This window comes from Pygocentrus nattereri, chromosome 28 (assembly GCF_015220715.1).
Source record: "Pygocentrus nattereri isolate fPygNat1 chromosome 28, fPygNat1.pri, whole genome shotgun sequence".
Classification (NCBI taxonomy): domain Eukaryota; kingdom Metazoa; phylum Chordata; class Actinopteri; order Characiformes; family Serrasalmidae; genus Pygocentrus; species Pygocentrus nattereri.
Window position 1 is genome coordinate 11,614,168 of NC_051238.1, and position 18,240 is coordinate 11,632,407.

General features: G+C 38.4%; 1 protein-coding gene across 2 annotated transcripts in view; it reads left to right on the top strand.

Annotated features, from left to right (window-relative positions):
• The window catches only part of pip5k1bb (phosphatidylinositol-4-phosphate 5-kinase, type I, beta b), a 60,829-nt gene that overhangs the window by 27,219 nt on the left and 15,370 nt on the right, over positions 1-18,240 (top strand). For both annotated transcript variants that reach the window (XM_017685022.2, XM_017685021.2), the window contains exons 4-7: positions 315-445; positions 4,043-4,160; positions 8,892-9,044; positions 10,355-10,651. In XM_017685022.2, coding sequence (XP_017540511.1) covers positions 315-445; positions 4,043-4,160; positions 8,892-9,044; positions 10,355-10,651 — 699 coding nt within the window. The remainder of the gene's footprint in view (positions 1-314; positions 446-4,042; positions 4,161-8,891; positions 9,045-10,354; positions 10,652-18,240) is intronic.

Below are 18,240 nucleotides of genomic sequence, written 5' to 3' on the forward strand. Positions count from 1 at the left end.
GTTCAGTGTTCACTGTCCAAAATAGTGGCATCAAGAGAGGTCTATTCATGGTCCTGTTTGTAGGGCATAAGGGTGCCATTAGCCATGTGCTTTCCTCACTTGTAATGGTTTACATACTTTGTCCAATGACTCAGATGCACCATCATGGAAGTAAACCTTACAGATCTTTTCCTGTTGTTTAAATGCTTTTGGTTCCAAGAAACTCTGTTTCATCTGTATAGAGCATCCTGTAAGCAGATCTCTACCAAAACCTGTTCTATGAGCTTTTATTACGGATATTCAGTCTTGTGATTTGTGTGCATGTGTTTCACCAGACAACCTCATCAACTCTAAAAGGGGCCATCCAGTTGGGCATCGGTTACACCGTGGGGAATCTGACCTCAAAACCTGACCGAGATGTTCTCATGCAGGACTTTTATGTGGTGGAGAGTGTGTTTCTGCCCAGGTAAGCCTAACTGACCCACACACATATGCTGTACAGGACTGTAGACAGAAGCGCTGCACAAAAGAGAGTGGTTCTTTTTAAAGTTATCTTACTGATACAGTCTTTTATATTTTTTGCTTTAAAACTCATTCTCTGTATCTCTTTGCTGAGATTATAAAAGGAAAGACTTTAGATTGGCTGTGGATTTGTTCTGGAATGAGGAAACTTCTATCATATAATGGATTTTACTGGCATTTGAGCTGCGACAGAAAAAGATCCCTATATTACACTGGGCCTGTCATGACCACAACATTTTGCAATTTGTTTTGTTAATAATTATGATTAACAGTTGAATTGTCTTTTATTCAGCAAATCATTTACACCCTATATTTCATTGAAAATAGTACCAAGACAACGAATCAAATGTTGAAACTGTGAAATGTTATTGTTTTTTGAGAAATACATTCATATATTGATTTTGATTCCAGCAACATGTTTCAAGTTGGGCATGTTTACCACTGTGTTTCATCACATCTTCTTTTAACAAAACTCCGTAAACATTTGGGAACTGAGGAGACCGATTGCTGCAGTTTTAAAAGTAAAATGTTTTCCCATTCTTGCTTGATATAGGAATTCAGCTACTCAACATCTTACGGTCTCCTTTGTCATATAATTGATTTCATAATGTGCCAAACTATTTTTTTGATTTAGTAAATAAAATAGTTCACCCCTATATAGTGTAATACTACGGATCCCTGCTGATGACACCTCATATAAATAAAAATAATGCTTGGCCACGCCTTATTAACATGTGGGAACGAGATCCTAATGCATGGCTGCGACATAGTAAGGGGCGGCAATGACAGCACGGTGGAGTGGTGGGTAGCACTGTTGCCTCACAGCAAGTAAGGCCTGGGTTCGATTCCCCGGCCCTTTCTGTGTGGAGTTTGCACGTTGTCCACGTGGGTTTCCTCAGTGTACTCCAGTTTTCCCCCACAGTCCAAAGACATGCAGTCAGGCCAATTGGGCATGGTAAATTGCCCCTAGGTGTGAGTGTGTGAGTGAATGTGTCTGTCTGTCTGCCCTGTGATGGACTGGCAACCTGTTCGGTGTGTATCCTGCCTTCCACCCGATGACCGCTAGGATAGGCCCCAGCACCCCCCAAAAGGAGAAGTAGCTTAGAAGATGTGTGTGTATGTGTGTATGAGGTCACGCTTTAGGATCTTGTTCTCACACCTTACTAAGTAGTGGCCACACATTTTTTAATATTTATACAGAATGTTATCAGTGAGTCTCCTTGAAATGCTAACAAGGGAATAGCGATGCATTTCGGTCACAGCCTTGGACTGTCATTTATTGTAGAAAAACTATTTCTCCACTTTCTTCTTCTTGTCCACTTCCCGTTTCACTTGGAGTTCATAGAGTTTTAACCCGAGCTGTTTGTTGTACTCAAATGTCAGGCTTTTGAAGAACTTTAATGGACTTTGAACTGCATGAGTGCTTTTAGAGAAGGATTCAGTGTAATAGCGAGATTTGTTTTAAAACTGTCAATTGCTGTGACACTGCCAGACCATTTGTCTCCATACTGAGATTCCTTTAGCACAAACTACTAAAACTAATGACTCCCATAGCCTCAAAGCGCAAGGATGTCCTACTCTGGCTTCAAGAGGAAACACAGTATCTTCCTCAGAGACTCTTAGCAAAGCTCCTGCTCTGCCTGACTGATGGTTATATTTATAGAGCTTACTGTCCCCGCTGGACATGTCTCTCCACTTTCATGTGTCAACACGTCGTATGAATCAGACTGACAATTTTTGATGTCTTCAAGGCCAGAGGGAATGAAAGGCTGGTACCTACACGTGTCATCGAAGACGCCTAATGTGAAAGCTGCGGCTTTTCTGGCCACTGTCTTGGCCACCCACTCCAGCACACCGCTAAGCTGGCGCTCAACAAAAAACTCTAAATCTGAGGTGAATTGTCTGGACTTTGTTACACAATTGAACCAATTTGGAGCTTGTCATTCCTCCGAGGGAGAGCCAGCATGACCTAACACTCTGAAAAACAAGCCAAATAGCATGTTTGTAAAGCCGATCGAGGCCTTTTCATGAGTTAATGACACCATCCACCACTTAAACCTTTCTAAGACGTCTTTGGAAAATTAGGTTAATCCAAATGCAAACAGCCACCCTGATGATAGAATAGACCTGGAAAAAACCCCACACCAAAGTGGGTTAGTGACTTTTTTCCCAGGTTGCTTGTGTCTTATGATGCATGTATGTGTAACACAGGGAGGACGAAGTGGGCCCTCCTTGGCCTCGGGGATCGTTCGCAGTGTTTTGTGTCATTAGGTCGCGGATTACGTTGCGTGTTTTCATCTGGTGTGTCGCATTCCAACAACTATGCCTTGAATGGGCCTGTGAAAGAGGAATAAAGTCCTCAGGGATAAGCTACAGTTTGGTCTGGGAACTTTTGCTCTCTATTTCTGTCCAACTGAGTGTTTTTGTTACCTTCTGCTTCTTTCTCAGAGGATCAGCATTACATGGTGTTTGTGGAAGATCCCATTTACGCAGATTTGAGACTAGTTAGAGCCAAAATACACCTGGCAGAGTCTGTTCTGAACGTTGTGTATTGTTACCTCTAATTAATGAATCATACAAACCCCTACAGCAGATGATTAGGCCTGAACTATGGGCAATAGGGGTGAGGGAGTCATTGGGTCATTGCGTCATTGGCCCCCAAAAGCTTAAGGTGACAGGGCAGTGCCTTCCCAATCCTAGCTCAAGAAAAGCCATGGTAGTAAACAGCTTGAGAAAAGAAATGGTAGTAAATAGCTTGAGAATAGCCGTGGTAGTAAAACAGAATGAAAATTGGCGTGATAATGAAACTGCATTTAACAGCTGGAAAACAGTAGAGATTTTACACATACAATTTGACTCACTGGTTCTTTCCCCTGTTCAGCCTGGCATGTTAATCTTCAAAGGCAGACAGAAACACAGCATTTGCGACAGTTGTGTGAAGTGATATTATTTATCTCTTTATTCTGTTGGATTATAAGCACTTTTGTTATTAATTTACAAAGATCTAAGTTGATTGAAATTAGCTTTAATTGCTCTGCTGTTTTAGTTTTAATTTCCACTGCTATGGCAATAATGATTTTTATCTGGTCTCTGTAGCCATCTGTAATGCGGTCGAAGCTTAAAGCTTAAAGCCGTCATTGTTGCTAAGATGGAGAATAATTAGGGAGGTTGAGGAAGAGCAAAAACAATATCTATTGTGGGGTGGACTCCAGTTACATCATGTGTACAATAACAAAAATTAAATATAGAATATATATATATATATATATATATATATATATATATATATATATATATGTGTGTGTGTGTGTGTGTGTGTGTGTGTGTATATATATATGTATGTATGTGTGTGTGTGTGTGTGTGTGTGTGTGTGTGTATTTACCCACAGTTTAGAATCTTATGTCCACACCCCTTTTTCTTTTGTCTTTTTACATTTTATTTATTTATTTATCTTTGCCCCTGACCCCATGCTCATGATGGTTGTATACTCATTATATTCTTACAAAATTGTTTTACTCTGCATTTTTTTCTGTGTCACAGTGAAGGGAGCAACTTGACCCCCGCACATCACTACCCAGACTTCCGCTTCAAAACCTACGCTCCTTTGGCCTTCCGCTACTTCAGAGAGCTCTTTGGAATCAAGCCAGATGACTACCTGGTAAATATTAGACTTATATCACCCAATTTCCACAAAAGTGACACAGTTTGCTTGTCTAGAGTGGCTTAACAGAATATTTTGGGCAAAAACATGATATGCTGTTATCTGAAAAAATGGACGGAAGTGCATAGCTTAGATAGAAATAGTAGCAGCTGCTATCTTGAAACCTGAATTTCATCTGTGGTTTTGTCCATTTTTGTATAAAATAGTGTGTCACACAGTGTCAGAAAGCCTATTTCAGAATACTTAACAACAGGGTAAAGCATTATGTGGTAATTTAGCCACACTGTTAGCATGAAGTTAATTGATGAGGAGTAAGATTCCATTAGCACTGTTAACCCAGGGCAACTATATAAATCATATTTTTGCTGAAGTTTACTGTTAAATTACTTAGTTAATAATTATTAGTTAATATGTATAAACTCTAATAACACCTGCTGCCCTTGGGATCTGGGTTAAGTCTGTTAATGGTGGCCTTGTTTTTAAGTAACAAAAGGGATTAATATCTTAATTTGACTGATTTACTCTCATTACTGAGAGTATTATGTCTCAGTTTACACTGCATGGTGATGTCATCAGACACAAATGAACTCCTCCTGACAGTTTAGGACACTCAGGACTGATTCAGAGTTCAGCATGATCCAGTTCGAGAACTGATTTAGCTGTAGTGATCTTGCTGTGTTTGTTGTATCTATATGCTGTATCTATATGCTTGTATCTATATGCTATAGATAAGAGTGTCATACAGTGTCAGAGTGTCAGAAACTTCATAACCAAGCATTTTTAAGATTAGAGACTTAAAAGTCTATTGAGACAGTTGTATGATGATTTAGACATGCAGTTTACACAATGCTATATGAAGATCATGAGCTTCCATCAACTATAATAGCCTCATAGGTACCTAGCAGTATCATAGCGCTATGTCCTACAGTGTATTTGTAGATTACAAATAGTCATGATTTGAAGTGAGAGTATAATTCAGGCATTCAGTTTGCTTGATACTAATTGATCAAGTATACTGATGTGTTTGATTGGTGTCCAAAACTGGGAAATGCCACTTTTCCCACTTATTTAAGTCTCCAAGCCTACCAACCTTTGTGTTATGATGTTAATTTTCTCTAATTAAAACTTGCTAAAACAACGTTAAAGATGTAGGATATTATTAAAATTGCAGTTCTTGTGATTTGAATAGTGCATCTTTCAGAATTCGATATAAAAATGATTGATTGTTCTGCCCTATGTTTACCAGTTGTGATGTATAATGCTGTAACTTTTCCATTAGCGAGAAACAGTAAGGTTGGTGGCAAAAGAAAAAAACGACCTAATGCGTATCTATATGAACTATGTGCATTTCAGTATAGCCAATAAAAACTAGGATGTGTACTGTCTGGACCGCCTTGATTCCTTTTTCAGTGCGGTGGGAATATCTTTTAACAAGCCCCCAAACATAGTGCATTCGTATTCATGTACAACCTTCTGATGAGCACCCAAATGCAGCAAAGGAACATTAGTTTAGCTACATTAGATGGAAATGAATTAAAGAAGAATCCAGTCAAGTCATTTAGAGAGGTATGAGATGAAATCGTGTATTGTGTCTACAGTGCAAATATAGCCATTTTATCTACTATCCAAAATGACTAGTAAACTACACGTCCTCTGGGTTTTATATGTATAATGTTGATAGTGGCAAATTCAACTTACCTTACCTCCCTGCGTGTACCTCTGAATGGATTTTAGACCAAAATCTTATCTCAAATCTACTGTAAAACAACATTTCAAACACCAAGCAGTGTATACATAACCATTTTATGTTACAACATTTTATGAAGAGGCTTTTAGAGGCATTAGATGCTTCAAACGCCTGCTTCTTGCCATCATGAGGAAGAATTCTGACTCAATATGTTTCTCTAGAAAGTATCATTTCACATCAAAGTACTTGGAATAACTTTGTCTGCATAATAACAATTCAATTATGCAAAATTTTTGAAAGATTGGTGGAATATCTCTTTACCATGTCAGCATGGTTTGACGCAAGCATGTGAAAATCTTGCCATGCAGTTTGCATGATGCTAATTAAGAGAGTTCAAACTTCCATTACTTATTAGCTACATTAGTGTTGTAGTGTCAGTACAAGGCTAAAGAAGTGAACAAGTCTTAGTAGATTGATTACATTTGGTTTGAGGAGAGCATTGAGTAAATCTCACTTTGGTGAAGTATCACTTTAATTGGGCAGACACTGCTGGTTCCTCTAGCTGTGCTGAGCTCCACTTGGGACCTGAGCATCTGCAGTGATTCTGCAGCAGATCTGCAGATGCTGTAGTTATTTCAAGGCTGTGTTTGTGTGAACCAGCATTTCGGTACAGGTTGCATATGTGTGTATGCCTCCGTGCATGGGTGTGTGAGTGAGTGTATATGCTTGGCAGGGCGGTAATGGCTGTGGTAATTGGGCTTGCTGTCCCAGTCATGCTGTTAATTGTCTCTCTTGCCGTGTGAAATAGAATCGTGCTGTAATTAGCCTCAGGGCACAGAAGGAGCTTCCAGAAGCGCGTTATTCAGTGCTTCCTCCAGCCCCCTTTTATGGTCGTAAATGTCTACTTCCATACCACACTGTGGGCACTGCCTGTTCTATTGTGAGACACACCAACTATTTGGCCTCCTGTTATGTAATAATGATTAAATAATATCAGTAAAAACTAAGACATCCTGAGAAAAGGAGTTCTGCTGAGGTTGCTAGACAGTGTTCCCATCAGCTTTAGCATTTTGTAACAAAACCTTATGTATTCTAATCCATGGCTGCCTAGAGTTGGCATGTGAGCCAGACCTGGCCTGTAAAGACAATTATTTCGGCCCAGAGCCGCCTCAACCAATGAGATAGCAAACATACTTTTATACTATACATAACTTTAGTTTGTGTATGTGTACTGTAATGTTATAAAATAAATTTTTAAAAACTAAATTTTAATTTTTTTTAACTGTCTTGGCACTGTTTCTCTGCTATATTTGTTTTTTTTTCTTCAAATAATTGTAAATATTTTAAGGTTTATTCCAGTCATTTTTGTTATCAGTTATATCAGAGGCAAAGCACACAGGTGGTATTTTTGTGACAAGGCCAAAAAGGAGTGCTACAGGTAGATGAATAAAAGCAAATAATAGAATTTACGAATTCTTTACATATTTCTTTCTGGACATTTGTGAAAGCTTTCTGCCTGGTCTGTGCAGGGTACATGCAGATGACTGTAAACCCTGGAGGCATAAGGGGAGATAGAAATGCAGCAGTAGGGAGAAAATGGGGGGATAGAGAGGTGAAGTAGCAGAGAGGAAGAGAAGAACATGGGATGAAAGAGGAAGGAGAAGAAACATTAAGGAGCGAAATGATGCTGTGTGCTGACTTGATTTGGTTTTTGGTGTTGATTATGGATTTATTCACTTCGGATAGGAAAATGAGTCCAGGCTAATTAAGAGGACGCGCACACACACATTCACACACACGCGCACACACACACACACACACACACACACACACACACCCACACACACACACACACACACACACACACACACCCACACACACACACACACACACACACACACACAGTTGCAGCGGTGCTGAAAAAAATGTCCATGTGTTTGTGGTGGGGGTACAACGTGACATTTTCATTAACCAGAGTCTGTGTGTGTGCGCGCATGTGTGTGTGCGCGTGTGCACACGTGTGTGTGCCTGTGTGTGTGTGTGTGTGTGCGTGTATGTGCATGTGTGTGTGTGTGTCTGTGTGTCTGGGTGTGTGTGTTTTTGTACATACGCCATGCCTACGGCTGTATGCAAAGATTCGAAAAAATAAGTTAACAGATCCTCTGTAGAGACAACAATCCTGCACATTTTAACAAGCAATTAGCAATTACTAATTATATGTTTAATTTGACATATTTAAAAAACATAAAGTTAGCCTGTGTAAATATTATGGCACATTTTATATGTTTTTTTTTTACTGTATGTTAAACACACAAACTCTTACATGCAACTCTATGTAATACATATGGGGCATATTATTGTTATTGCATTCACACTTATTTACTTTAACATGTATTATTGTTATTATTGTCATCACATGTAAGTTTGTGTGTGTGTTTGTTTTTTGGGAGGGTGAGAGAATGTGTGAGCCTGCTCCTGGAACTGGCAGATACCTCTGAGCACTGTGTGCCATCACAACACTCATTTCCTTCAAGAGCTTTAATACTCCATATGAGAGCATGTGAGGCTTCTGCTGAAGCTCAACTGAACTCAGCTCAACTGCACGTCTCGCACGAGCTGCCGTTTCGGTGACTTAGTCAAATTAGCCCGTGCTTGCGCAGAAGAAGTGTGACGCTGTAAAAACACAGCCATGGAAGTCCTTGAAGAAAGCTTGAGATGTTTATTGAGCCTGTCTATGACCTCAAAAAGACTGCAGCTCGATACTAGAGTTCATTGTTTTGTTACCTATTCTGAGCCAGCGAGGTTTAACTGTTTTTAATTGGTTTCTTAGCAGGGAAAATAAAAAGACGTGTGATGCTGTGTATCTTTTCTCTCATGTTATTTGGATTTCATGCTGCCATCATTCAAATAGTTGTGGTGAATAAACCTCTCAAACTTCATATACATTTATTTAGGTTAATAATACTATATATGTGTTGTTGTATGTACATTAAACTGACTCTGAATCTAAGTGTATATATTCTCCCTCTTGTTCTATGTAGTACTCTATCTGCAAGGAGCCTCTGATCGAGCTGTCCAACCCAGGGGCCAGTAGTTCTCTCTTCTTCTTGACCAGTGATGATGAGTTCATCATCAAAACTGTCCAGCACAAGGAAGCCGAATTTCTGCAGAAGCTACTGCCAGGCTACTACATGGTAAGACCCTCTCAGCGCCATGCTCATTGCCTCGCTCCACTGAGCGTCCTCTCCTCCTCTCCACTCCTAATAAGGCTTCAGCGGCTGAAAGCCCTGGGCTAGAGAACCAGCCTCCAGCTGCTGAAGACCAGTGCTTATATAGCTGAATGCTTTCGTCAGAGCCTTATGACTGGGCTCCTTTACAAAAATATGCCCCCAGCATTTTTTTTAAAAGTGTGGTGGCTTTTGTCGACTTGAAATGTGCAAGCTGTACATGTACTTGTATCACGTTGAACTGCCTTTGTGCATAAAAAACTGTCCTAAACAAACTCGCCTTATGCTGCATGCTTTTGTTATGTTTGTATGCCCACTCTGGTCATGCAGAAAAGAAAGAACATTGTTTACAGTTTTGCCTTGATTTAGTTTTTTAGAAAACGTTGAATGTGCAGGCTTGAACACGTCGATTGTGTAACTATATGAGTCATAATTACATATAGTTATGTAAATACAATATATAGCAATATATGGAGAGTTTCATTCTAAAATGCTTTATATCCATTTGTAACAATTTTGGATTTAACACGTTTTTAAAAGAATAACAGACGTCTCATGGAAAACTCATGTTTATTTCTCCAGTAAAGGTGGAATTATTATAATTTAGCATTAATACTGCTTGTATGTGTGAAGCTCACTCCCAACAACCTGTATCGTAACAAAAAGAGAATTCTTGAAAGTGTGAAAGTGTGAAAATCTTGCAAAAATGCTTTTACATTCTTAGTACTTACCTGATTTAATATGGTAGATCTTCACAACAGATTCGCACATGCTGAATGTTCCCCTATAGCTCGTTTCCACCCTAGCAGAAGCCAGTGAGGAAATGACAACATGCTCCAGTGAGTTGTAAAACCTAAAGGCCGTGTTGCATAAGCTTTTCAGCTGTGCCACAGTGTAATTGTATAAACACGTTAAATAAGAAACAGTCCTTTCACAGCTCTCAACTGTGCAAGGGCAACAGAAACCATTGCACAACAAGCATCTGTGTGTAATATTGAATGTAAAATAGATGTGTTGTTTATATAACTGGGGATTCTATTTTGTATTTGAATGTAATAATAGCCTGCCAACTTCCTGAATAATGTTATTCATTATACATAAATCTGAGGACCACAGTGGAAAGAAATTACATTTCTTTGTTGTCCTAGACGAATACAGAACATGTTATTTTTTGTATTTAAAGTAGTCACTGAACTGATATATTATTAACTGACATTTAATTACCACAAACAGTAATGGTAAAATAGTTTGAATCTCTTCTGGCTCTCTTTGTGTAGAACCTCAACCAGAACCCCAGGACCCTCCTGCCGAAGTTCTATGGCCTGTACTGCGTCCAGTCGGGGGGCATGAACATCCGAGTGGTGGTTATGAACAATGTATTGCCCCGGTCTTTAAAAATGCACTACAAATATGATCTGAAAGGCTCCACATACAAGCGGAGGGCCTCTCGGAAAGAGCGGGAGAAGTCCTGCCCCACGTACAAGGACTTGGACTTTCAGGACATGCATGAAGGCCTGTACTTTGATACAGAGACTTATAACGCCCTGATAAAGACACTACAGCGAGACTGTAGGGTGAGTATTCAAGCTCATGACCCAGCTTTTATTTCCAGGTTATACCGTATCATCTGGATTAATAGAAGCACAAGTGTTTTGAGTGATTTCAGTATTTTTTTCTTGCAAACTGCAGTTGAATAGGGTGTGACTGGAAAATACAGCAGAGATTCAAACCAAGACTCATGTACTGTAGCTAACACCGTGAAATCTAGGCTGATTGTTTTGCTATTAAGCTTGAAGGTCTACTTTTAGCGCTATGACATTACTACAAAAGCTAAAAGGCATAAGTTGGAGAAAACATGGGGGTTGTGATCAAATTGCTACATGGTGCATTTGGTGATTGGTTAGAAAGCTTATTTGCATATTGCAGCCTTCTATGATATCATCATTGTAAAGGCCAATAGGGCAGTAACAATGACAGAAAGTATATTTCCCAGCCCTTGCAGTCTTGCAGAAATGTGAGGAGAGCTATCAGAGCCCACCAAACACCACCATGATGCTTAGAAAGTAGACTTTTTTTCCATTGACCAGATGTCCTCGGGGAGCAGTTGGTCATGAGATTAACCAGGACATAGCATCAGAGACCTCAGTCCTCAGTAACCCAAGCTAATTGTTGCTGTGGCAACTGCAGGTGTACCCAGTGTGCCCTCCTGCATGGTTCAGCTACACACCTTCACACACCTAATCAAATTGTTCTGTTTTAAAGACATGTCCTGCATTCATAATGCATCTCATAATGACAGTGCAGGTACAAGATCAGGTTTCCTGCTTTTTTTTTTTTTTTAACCAGTCTGCCACTGTGGTAAAAGGCATAGCTAACTCAGAAACACCACCACTCAAGATGTCATGTAAGCAGGCAAGCTTGGTGACATTGAATGATGATATAATGCAAGGGATGTCATCTGTAATATAAGCAATATATCATACAATATATCAATATATCAGACATTTTAGGTTTTTTGCTTTTTGAATTAAATGTATCACGTAAAATGGAATTGCCGCACTAGCTTGTCATTCTCCTTCCTTCAAACTAACCTGAGAACATAATAAGACATTTTAGATGCATTACCTTCATTTAATTGCCAAGACAGCATTTTTTCCTATCTTCATCTCCGTCTTCATGGTTTCTTGGAATAAAAACGAAGGGCTTTGCATCTTTTTCTTTGTTTCTCTAATGGTAAAGTATGATGCATCAGAGTTATCATGGCATTTCACCATTTGATTTAATGACAAGGACGGTTGTGTGTATAAATACTTCAAGCTTCTGCACTAGGGAAGCAATTGGAAAGAAAGTTTGTGTGCATGACACGCCATCTTTCTCAGATCACAATCTGGACTGAAAGGAAACTAAAAGGTTTCTACATCACATTGTTTTGTTTTTGTTGCAAATAAGGAAACACTGGACAGGGGGAATTCCTGAAACCAGACTGATGCATGATGTTTAACTTCACGCTCGTTGCCACTCTCTGTTTTTTTGGGGGTTTTTTTGGAGACAGTTGTAAGACAAGGCTGCGTCTTGCTCTTATTGTGTTGTATTTCAGTATTGTAGTGGCTGAGGGGGTTCTATTTTGAAATTTCTAAATCTAATCATTTCGGTTATCTTATCTTCACTGTGATGATGTTCCACTTTACTTATTGAGCCTGTATTGCATCAACAAAGACCAAAAGATTCACACATTGTTTGTAGACTTCATACAGACTTGCATTAGTTTCTGGCTACTGGTAGGTGGATGGATGTGGTTGGAAGGACCAGAATATCCCAGTAACATGTATGAAAACCCAGGAACACTTCTTTGACTGTTAAACCCATAGCAGTGCTACACACACTATCATGCCACTGCCATGGTCGTTTCATTGTTATGCTGATAATAGTACAGCACCCAAATATTATCAGGTCAGAGGTGGTCCAGTGGTGGTCCTTTTCCAGTGATGAGCAGGGTAGAAGGTAGGATAAATTGTGCAGTAAAAGATGGTCTACAGTTAGTAATTGCATGCACTTTCAGATCAGATGTGTTAAAATCAACACTGTGAACAACTGCTGAAATTTACAATACAGCTGATAAACTGTTTTCTTAAATTATGTTATTGTATAGAAGTAAAATAGGAAAACTAAGGACATACAAGATTGATACCATATATGCAAGATTTTCTAAAAAGAGAATTTAATGTGCATGTAAAGTATAAATGCATGATACATATTAGGAAAATTACGTAACTACGAAGTGGATCAGTATGACTTTAATAGTCTTTATATAAAAAGCGTGATCATTGAATCAGTAGGTTGCTATTGTGGTAGTGCTATAGTTACAGTATCTGTTGAATGTAGACCTCACGGTTTGATGCAAGTCAAGCCCTGATATAAGAACACCATTTGCACCGTAGTGGTACATCCCAGTGAGTAAACATCACCTGTAGTTGTGTATAATAAAGCACTTGCAACCGAGATTACCTCCAGAATAAGCAGAATAATTTGTCATTTAAAATTCTGATTATATGATTACACTTTTTGTATTCTTAAGCTGTAAAAAGTTATCCATTATAACTGTAGATATACAGTTACTGTTACTGTTAGCACAGCATTAACTAATAATACTTCATTCTGTAAAGTTACAGTAACATTACAGTTTAACACGTCCTTTTTGAGAGTGTACAAAGTGTACCTACATAGTAAGTGTACCTGGTTAAATGTATGTACAAAATTCATGCATCTGTTTGCAGCTATTCTCAAGAAATTGAGTTGAAAACTGAAATGAGTTTGTGAATAGTTGGCAACACTGTAAAGGCACTTCATACATGAGATGCTGAATTGGCTGATGTTTGGTACATTTAATTTGTTGTAGGAGTTTCCAAAACTGAAGTCTAGCTTGTTTGCCCCAAAGCTGAGGTGTTTCCTCAGAGTGTTCCAGCAACTCTAGTCAAAGGATAGATCTCCTGTGAAAAAAGGCCAGACTGGCTCTGAACGTCATAGAGGATAATTAGATGAGCTCAATTTGGGTGGGGGACTTGAACTCTCTATTTGACTGGGAGGGAGGCTGCATGTTTTTGCCTAGCTCAGAGACGTGGCGTTGGCCACCTAAGAATCCCTAAATGTAATTAGGAAATGTTCTGGGCAAGGCCAAAATAACACCACCCAAAGCAGCCCAAAGACAGAGCTCAAAAAACCAACACGGTTACATTCCTTTCTATTTCAGCCCCTCAGATGATTGACGTCATCTTCCATGTTGAGCTCAAGTGAGACCCTTTTTCCATTAGGTGATGGATCTTAGCAATACTTGGAGAATGGATTATGCTGTTCTGTCTGAGCTGTGTAATTTCTTATTGCTTTTTTATTTATGTCTCTTTGTGTTATGCTTGTCATGATGTCCAGTTTTCTTTGGATGAAGCAATGCAATGCCCGCTGCTTGTTGAAAGCTGAGTTTTGCATCTTAGTTAGTAAAGTACTTATTTATTTCAGTATTCAGTATATGTGCTAATAATCAGTAGAGAGAAAAAACAACTGGAGCTGCCATTAAGAAATACTAGTTGATGACATTTTTTCTTTTCACTTTGTTCTGTTAAAGGAATTTTGCAAGATGGGTGTGGTAAAAAGAGCTGGAAATGATTTTGACATAGTGGCACGTGTGTTAAACATAATGGTCATGCATGAGAAGATATTTATCTCAATAAAATGTGCCGTTTTAACCTCATGGTATCATTTAACCCTTTCATAGCCAGATATTTGTATGACCCTGAATAGCGTTGTCTTGATTATTACAGCGTGATCAATTTCCGCAGCCTTGTTTTATCACGCCAGTGCTTTTCAATGATAGAGACTTGATTGATTTTGAGGAAGAACATAGCACAGCAAAGTCATTTCTGATACTACAGGGTTAAAGCAGTTCATCTCCACCCTAATCACACTGGTGACAACAACCCACAAGTAACCATGCAGATGATTGAATTACCAAAATAAGTGGCATGATGTTGCGTCTAAAACTGGCCATGTTGGGTAATCAGGTCTCACTGACTGTGTTTTGTCTGCTGCTTCATGCAGCTGTGGCACTTTTTCAGAGAATGTCACCCACCTCTTGCTTGTTTACCAACAAACAAGCTTCAGAACATTGCCCCTTTGACAGCATACCAGACTAGATGTGCCTTCTGTGGTGGGGTGGGGTGGGGTGGGGTGATGGAGCCATTGCTAAGTTCCATCCATGGACAGATTCTTTGAAGTGCTTGGCATTTCGCTTTCTTGGTAAAACCATTTTTTTTTCCTTCCATTTTTCCTGTCCCTTGACCAGTGAGGCACTAACAGGATCAGTGCTAATGCAAGTCACAAGTGGGTCGAGTCAGGAGGAGAGGCGTAATGTCCACTGAGACAGGCTACAGTGGGTAGGCCTGTCAGACAGTTGGAGAGTGTGGGAACTCATTTATGTGAATATGTTGAGAAGGTAACTTACTATTTACAATGGCATGCTGTTTTCTGAAGTTATATTATGCTGCTGTAATTTATTATACAATTTATGGCAGTTTTTCTTGGACCTTATATGAACATACAGACAAAGATGAGCACAGCTTAAAGGGAAATTCCACCTATTTTTAAAATTTCTGAAATATTTAATTGTTGAAATTTAAACAAAGCCTTTTAGAGTGGTTTGCTGTGATATAGCTCATTGTGGAGAAACTTAACAATTCAGAATTCTTTACAGTGGTGGTGATAGGTGATTGGTCACAATGTCTACAACGCAAATATAGCCATTTTATTTACCATCTGAAATGAACAGCGAACCTTAATGTGTCTTCTGAGTTTTTATTTGTAATGCTGATCATAGTAAAACAGTGTTAAATCTGAAGTAAGTAAGAATATTGCTGTTGTTGGATCAAAGCCTTGTATCTCCAAAATGAGAACTTCACAGGAGAAGGTAAAACATACTCTACTTTAAATGTAAGTCAATGGAGCCAGACTTTTTTTTCCAAAAAAAAAAATTCCAAAACTCAAAAATGAGAAAAATGGAGAAACAAGGTTTTATTCTAACAGCTGTGATATGTTTTCTTTTAGTAGTATATTGCCTTACTGTGCCTTGCATGTACCTCTTCACCATGAATGGATTTTAAAGAAGAGGCATTGGATGCTTCAGACGTCTGGTTGCCATCACCACCAATGTGAACATTACTGACTCTGTAAGTTTCTCTAGAATGGAGCATTTCACATCAGTCCACCCCGAGTTATTTTGTTTACATCCTAACTGTTTAATTATGCAGACATTTTAAACAATCAGCGAAATTCCCCTTTAAAATCTACAATAAGTTGATGTTGAACCCCAGTCAAAAAAAGCACAAAAAAGTATGGAAATATAGATTCTGATCTATTACTGATACAATTCAGTATCACAATATCTTCCAAATGACAGTATCAACTTATAGTTAAGTTTGATTTAATTAAGTTAATGAACCAACTTTCTATCCATTGGTAACCTGCTGTTCTACAATCCGGACAAAGATTGTTTTGATTGGACTGTTTTGTTCCCTTTTCTTCTCTTGAAAGGACACTGAAGGCAACATTAAACAGGGTATTTCTGCCAACATAACTATTTATGGAATAGAATGTTATCATGGACGTAACTCTCTTTATTTTTCTGCACTGCTAACTTTAAAAAATATGTGATAAAAAACTGACATACCAATATAGACAATATATATTTATTTAACTGCTATGAAATGAACACATAACTTACAAATAATGAAAGAGGAGCTGAATAAAAAAGTGGACCCACTTATTAGCCCATGAAATTAAATGGGTTACAGTATCTTATACATGACTTGTTAGTTTGCTCAGTGTATGGCCTTCTTGTTTGCAACTGAATTATGTGGGAATCGCTGGGTGATTCCTATAAGCAGCTCGAGCCTATTCATTCTGAAGTTTTCACTGTTATAGTTTCCTGTTCACTGTGAAGTGATGAAGTATGTTCTAAGCAGAAATCTTGCTGACTGCTCCTGAGTAAGCATGTTGCACCCCTGTGCTTGAACAATGACAGAAAGCAGAAACACACACACACACACACAGCATGCTACTGAACACAGAGTACATGATCACCCCCACACAACAAGTTTAACGACAGTCTATAGGGATCATTCATCGAATTGGTTCAAAGTCAGCCTTGAAAACCCATTTCAGACTTTTAACACACTTGGACTTTAAACTACAATCCTTTTGCTTTGAGTGAACCTATACCTTAATATAACCTATACCTTAGTTTTAATCCCAAAAAAATTAGAACTGCTGAAACTTTACCAAATGCCTTAGTATTGACGGTCTCGGTAGTGACACTCTCAGTATTGACAAATTATGGCTCATTTTGAGCATAATTCCAAATCGCTGGCCAGTACTTGAGCAGCAAACACAGCTTGTACACTTGTACACAGATAAAATGATAATATCAGAGAGAATATGTGCTTCAGTAGTGACCCACTGATTTTCAGACTTTGGGACATATTTGCTTCAAAACAAGGATGCAGTCCCACTACTACCACTAATAAGGCTCAACCTAAGGACTGAAACTCTTTGTGTTTCGATAGTGACATTAAAACATGGGACAGCATTTTAAAATAATGTGTTTATTATTATTATTATTATTATTAAAAAATTAAACATGATGATTCTGAATCTTCACTGTAAAAGAAATCAAAATGATTGTTTAAAAAATGGAAAATGGTAAGATATTTAAGCCTTATTTTTTTACAAGTTGAAATAGAGGTTAGGGTTTTGTCACAAATAGAAAGTTATATATTTACAGATGACAGTTAATACTTTTGGTTCAAATAGGATCATAACATAATCCGTGGTTCATTGATTTTTACATTTTTCTTGGCTATGGGACAGTTCGAGCTAATTTGTTAGGATGGTCCATATGTGGAATTTTAATGTCATAAACACTCTTCATCACACAGTCTCTCATTACCAGTTTCACTCTCACATAAACTTTATATAATTTTTTTCCTCTGTTCTTTCTTCCAGACTTCACCGTCTCTCTCTCTCTCTCTCTCTCTCTCTCTCTCTCTCTCTTCCTCCCTCTTGCATACATTAAATCTTGTATGTCCTGTGATATGGAGCATAGTGAGTATAAATATTGTTTTATGGGCCGTGTCTGACAGGACTGTTTGCTGCTATCACATTGTCTCCATACTTTAAACCTCTGAGGCAGGCTTACTGCAAACTCCAAAAATTGTGAATTTCCCCGCTGTGGGATTAATAAAGGATTATCTTATCTTATCTTATCTTATCTTATCTTATCTTATCTTATCTTATCTTATCTTATCTTATCTTATCTTATCTTATATCACTTGTAGCTCTTTAGGGAAGAACCTTTTCGTATATATGTATCTCCAAAACCTCTTTAAATTTCAATTTCCAACTAAGATGCAGAGTGTACAAACTGCAGGCCAGCTACTTCAGTGAATTATGCATTCTGTGAAATAACTCCAAAACAAAGTCAAAGCACCACTGCATGAGAGTATAGCTGTAGAAAGTGAGGATTGGGGATGCATTTTCATTATAGTGAAGCAAATTGCCATCGTTTTTGGGAGTGTGTTATCATAATGATTACATTGTTTTTAATAAATCTTTTCAACAC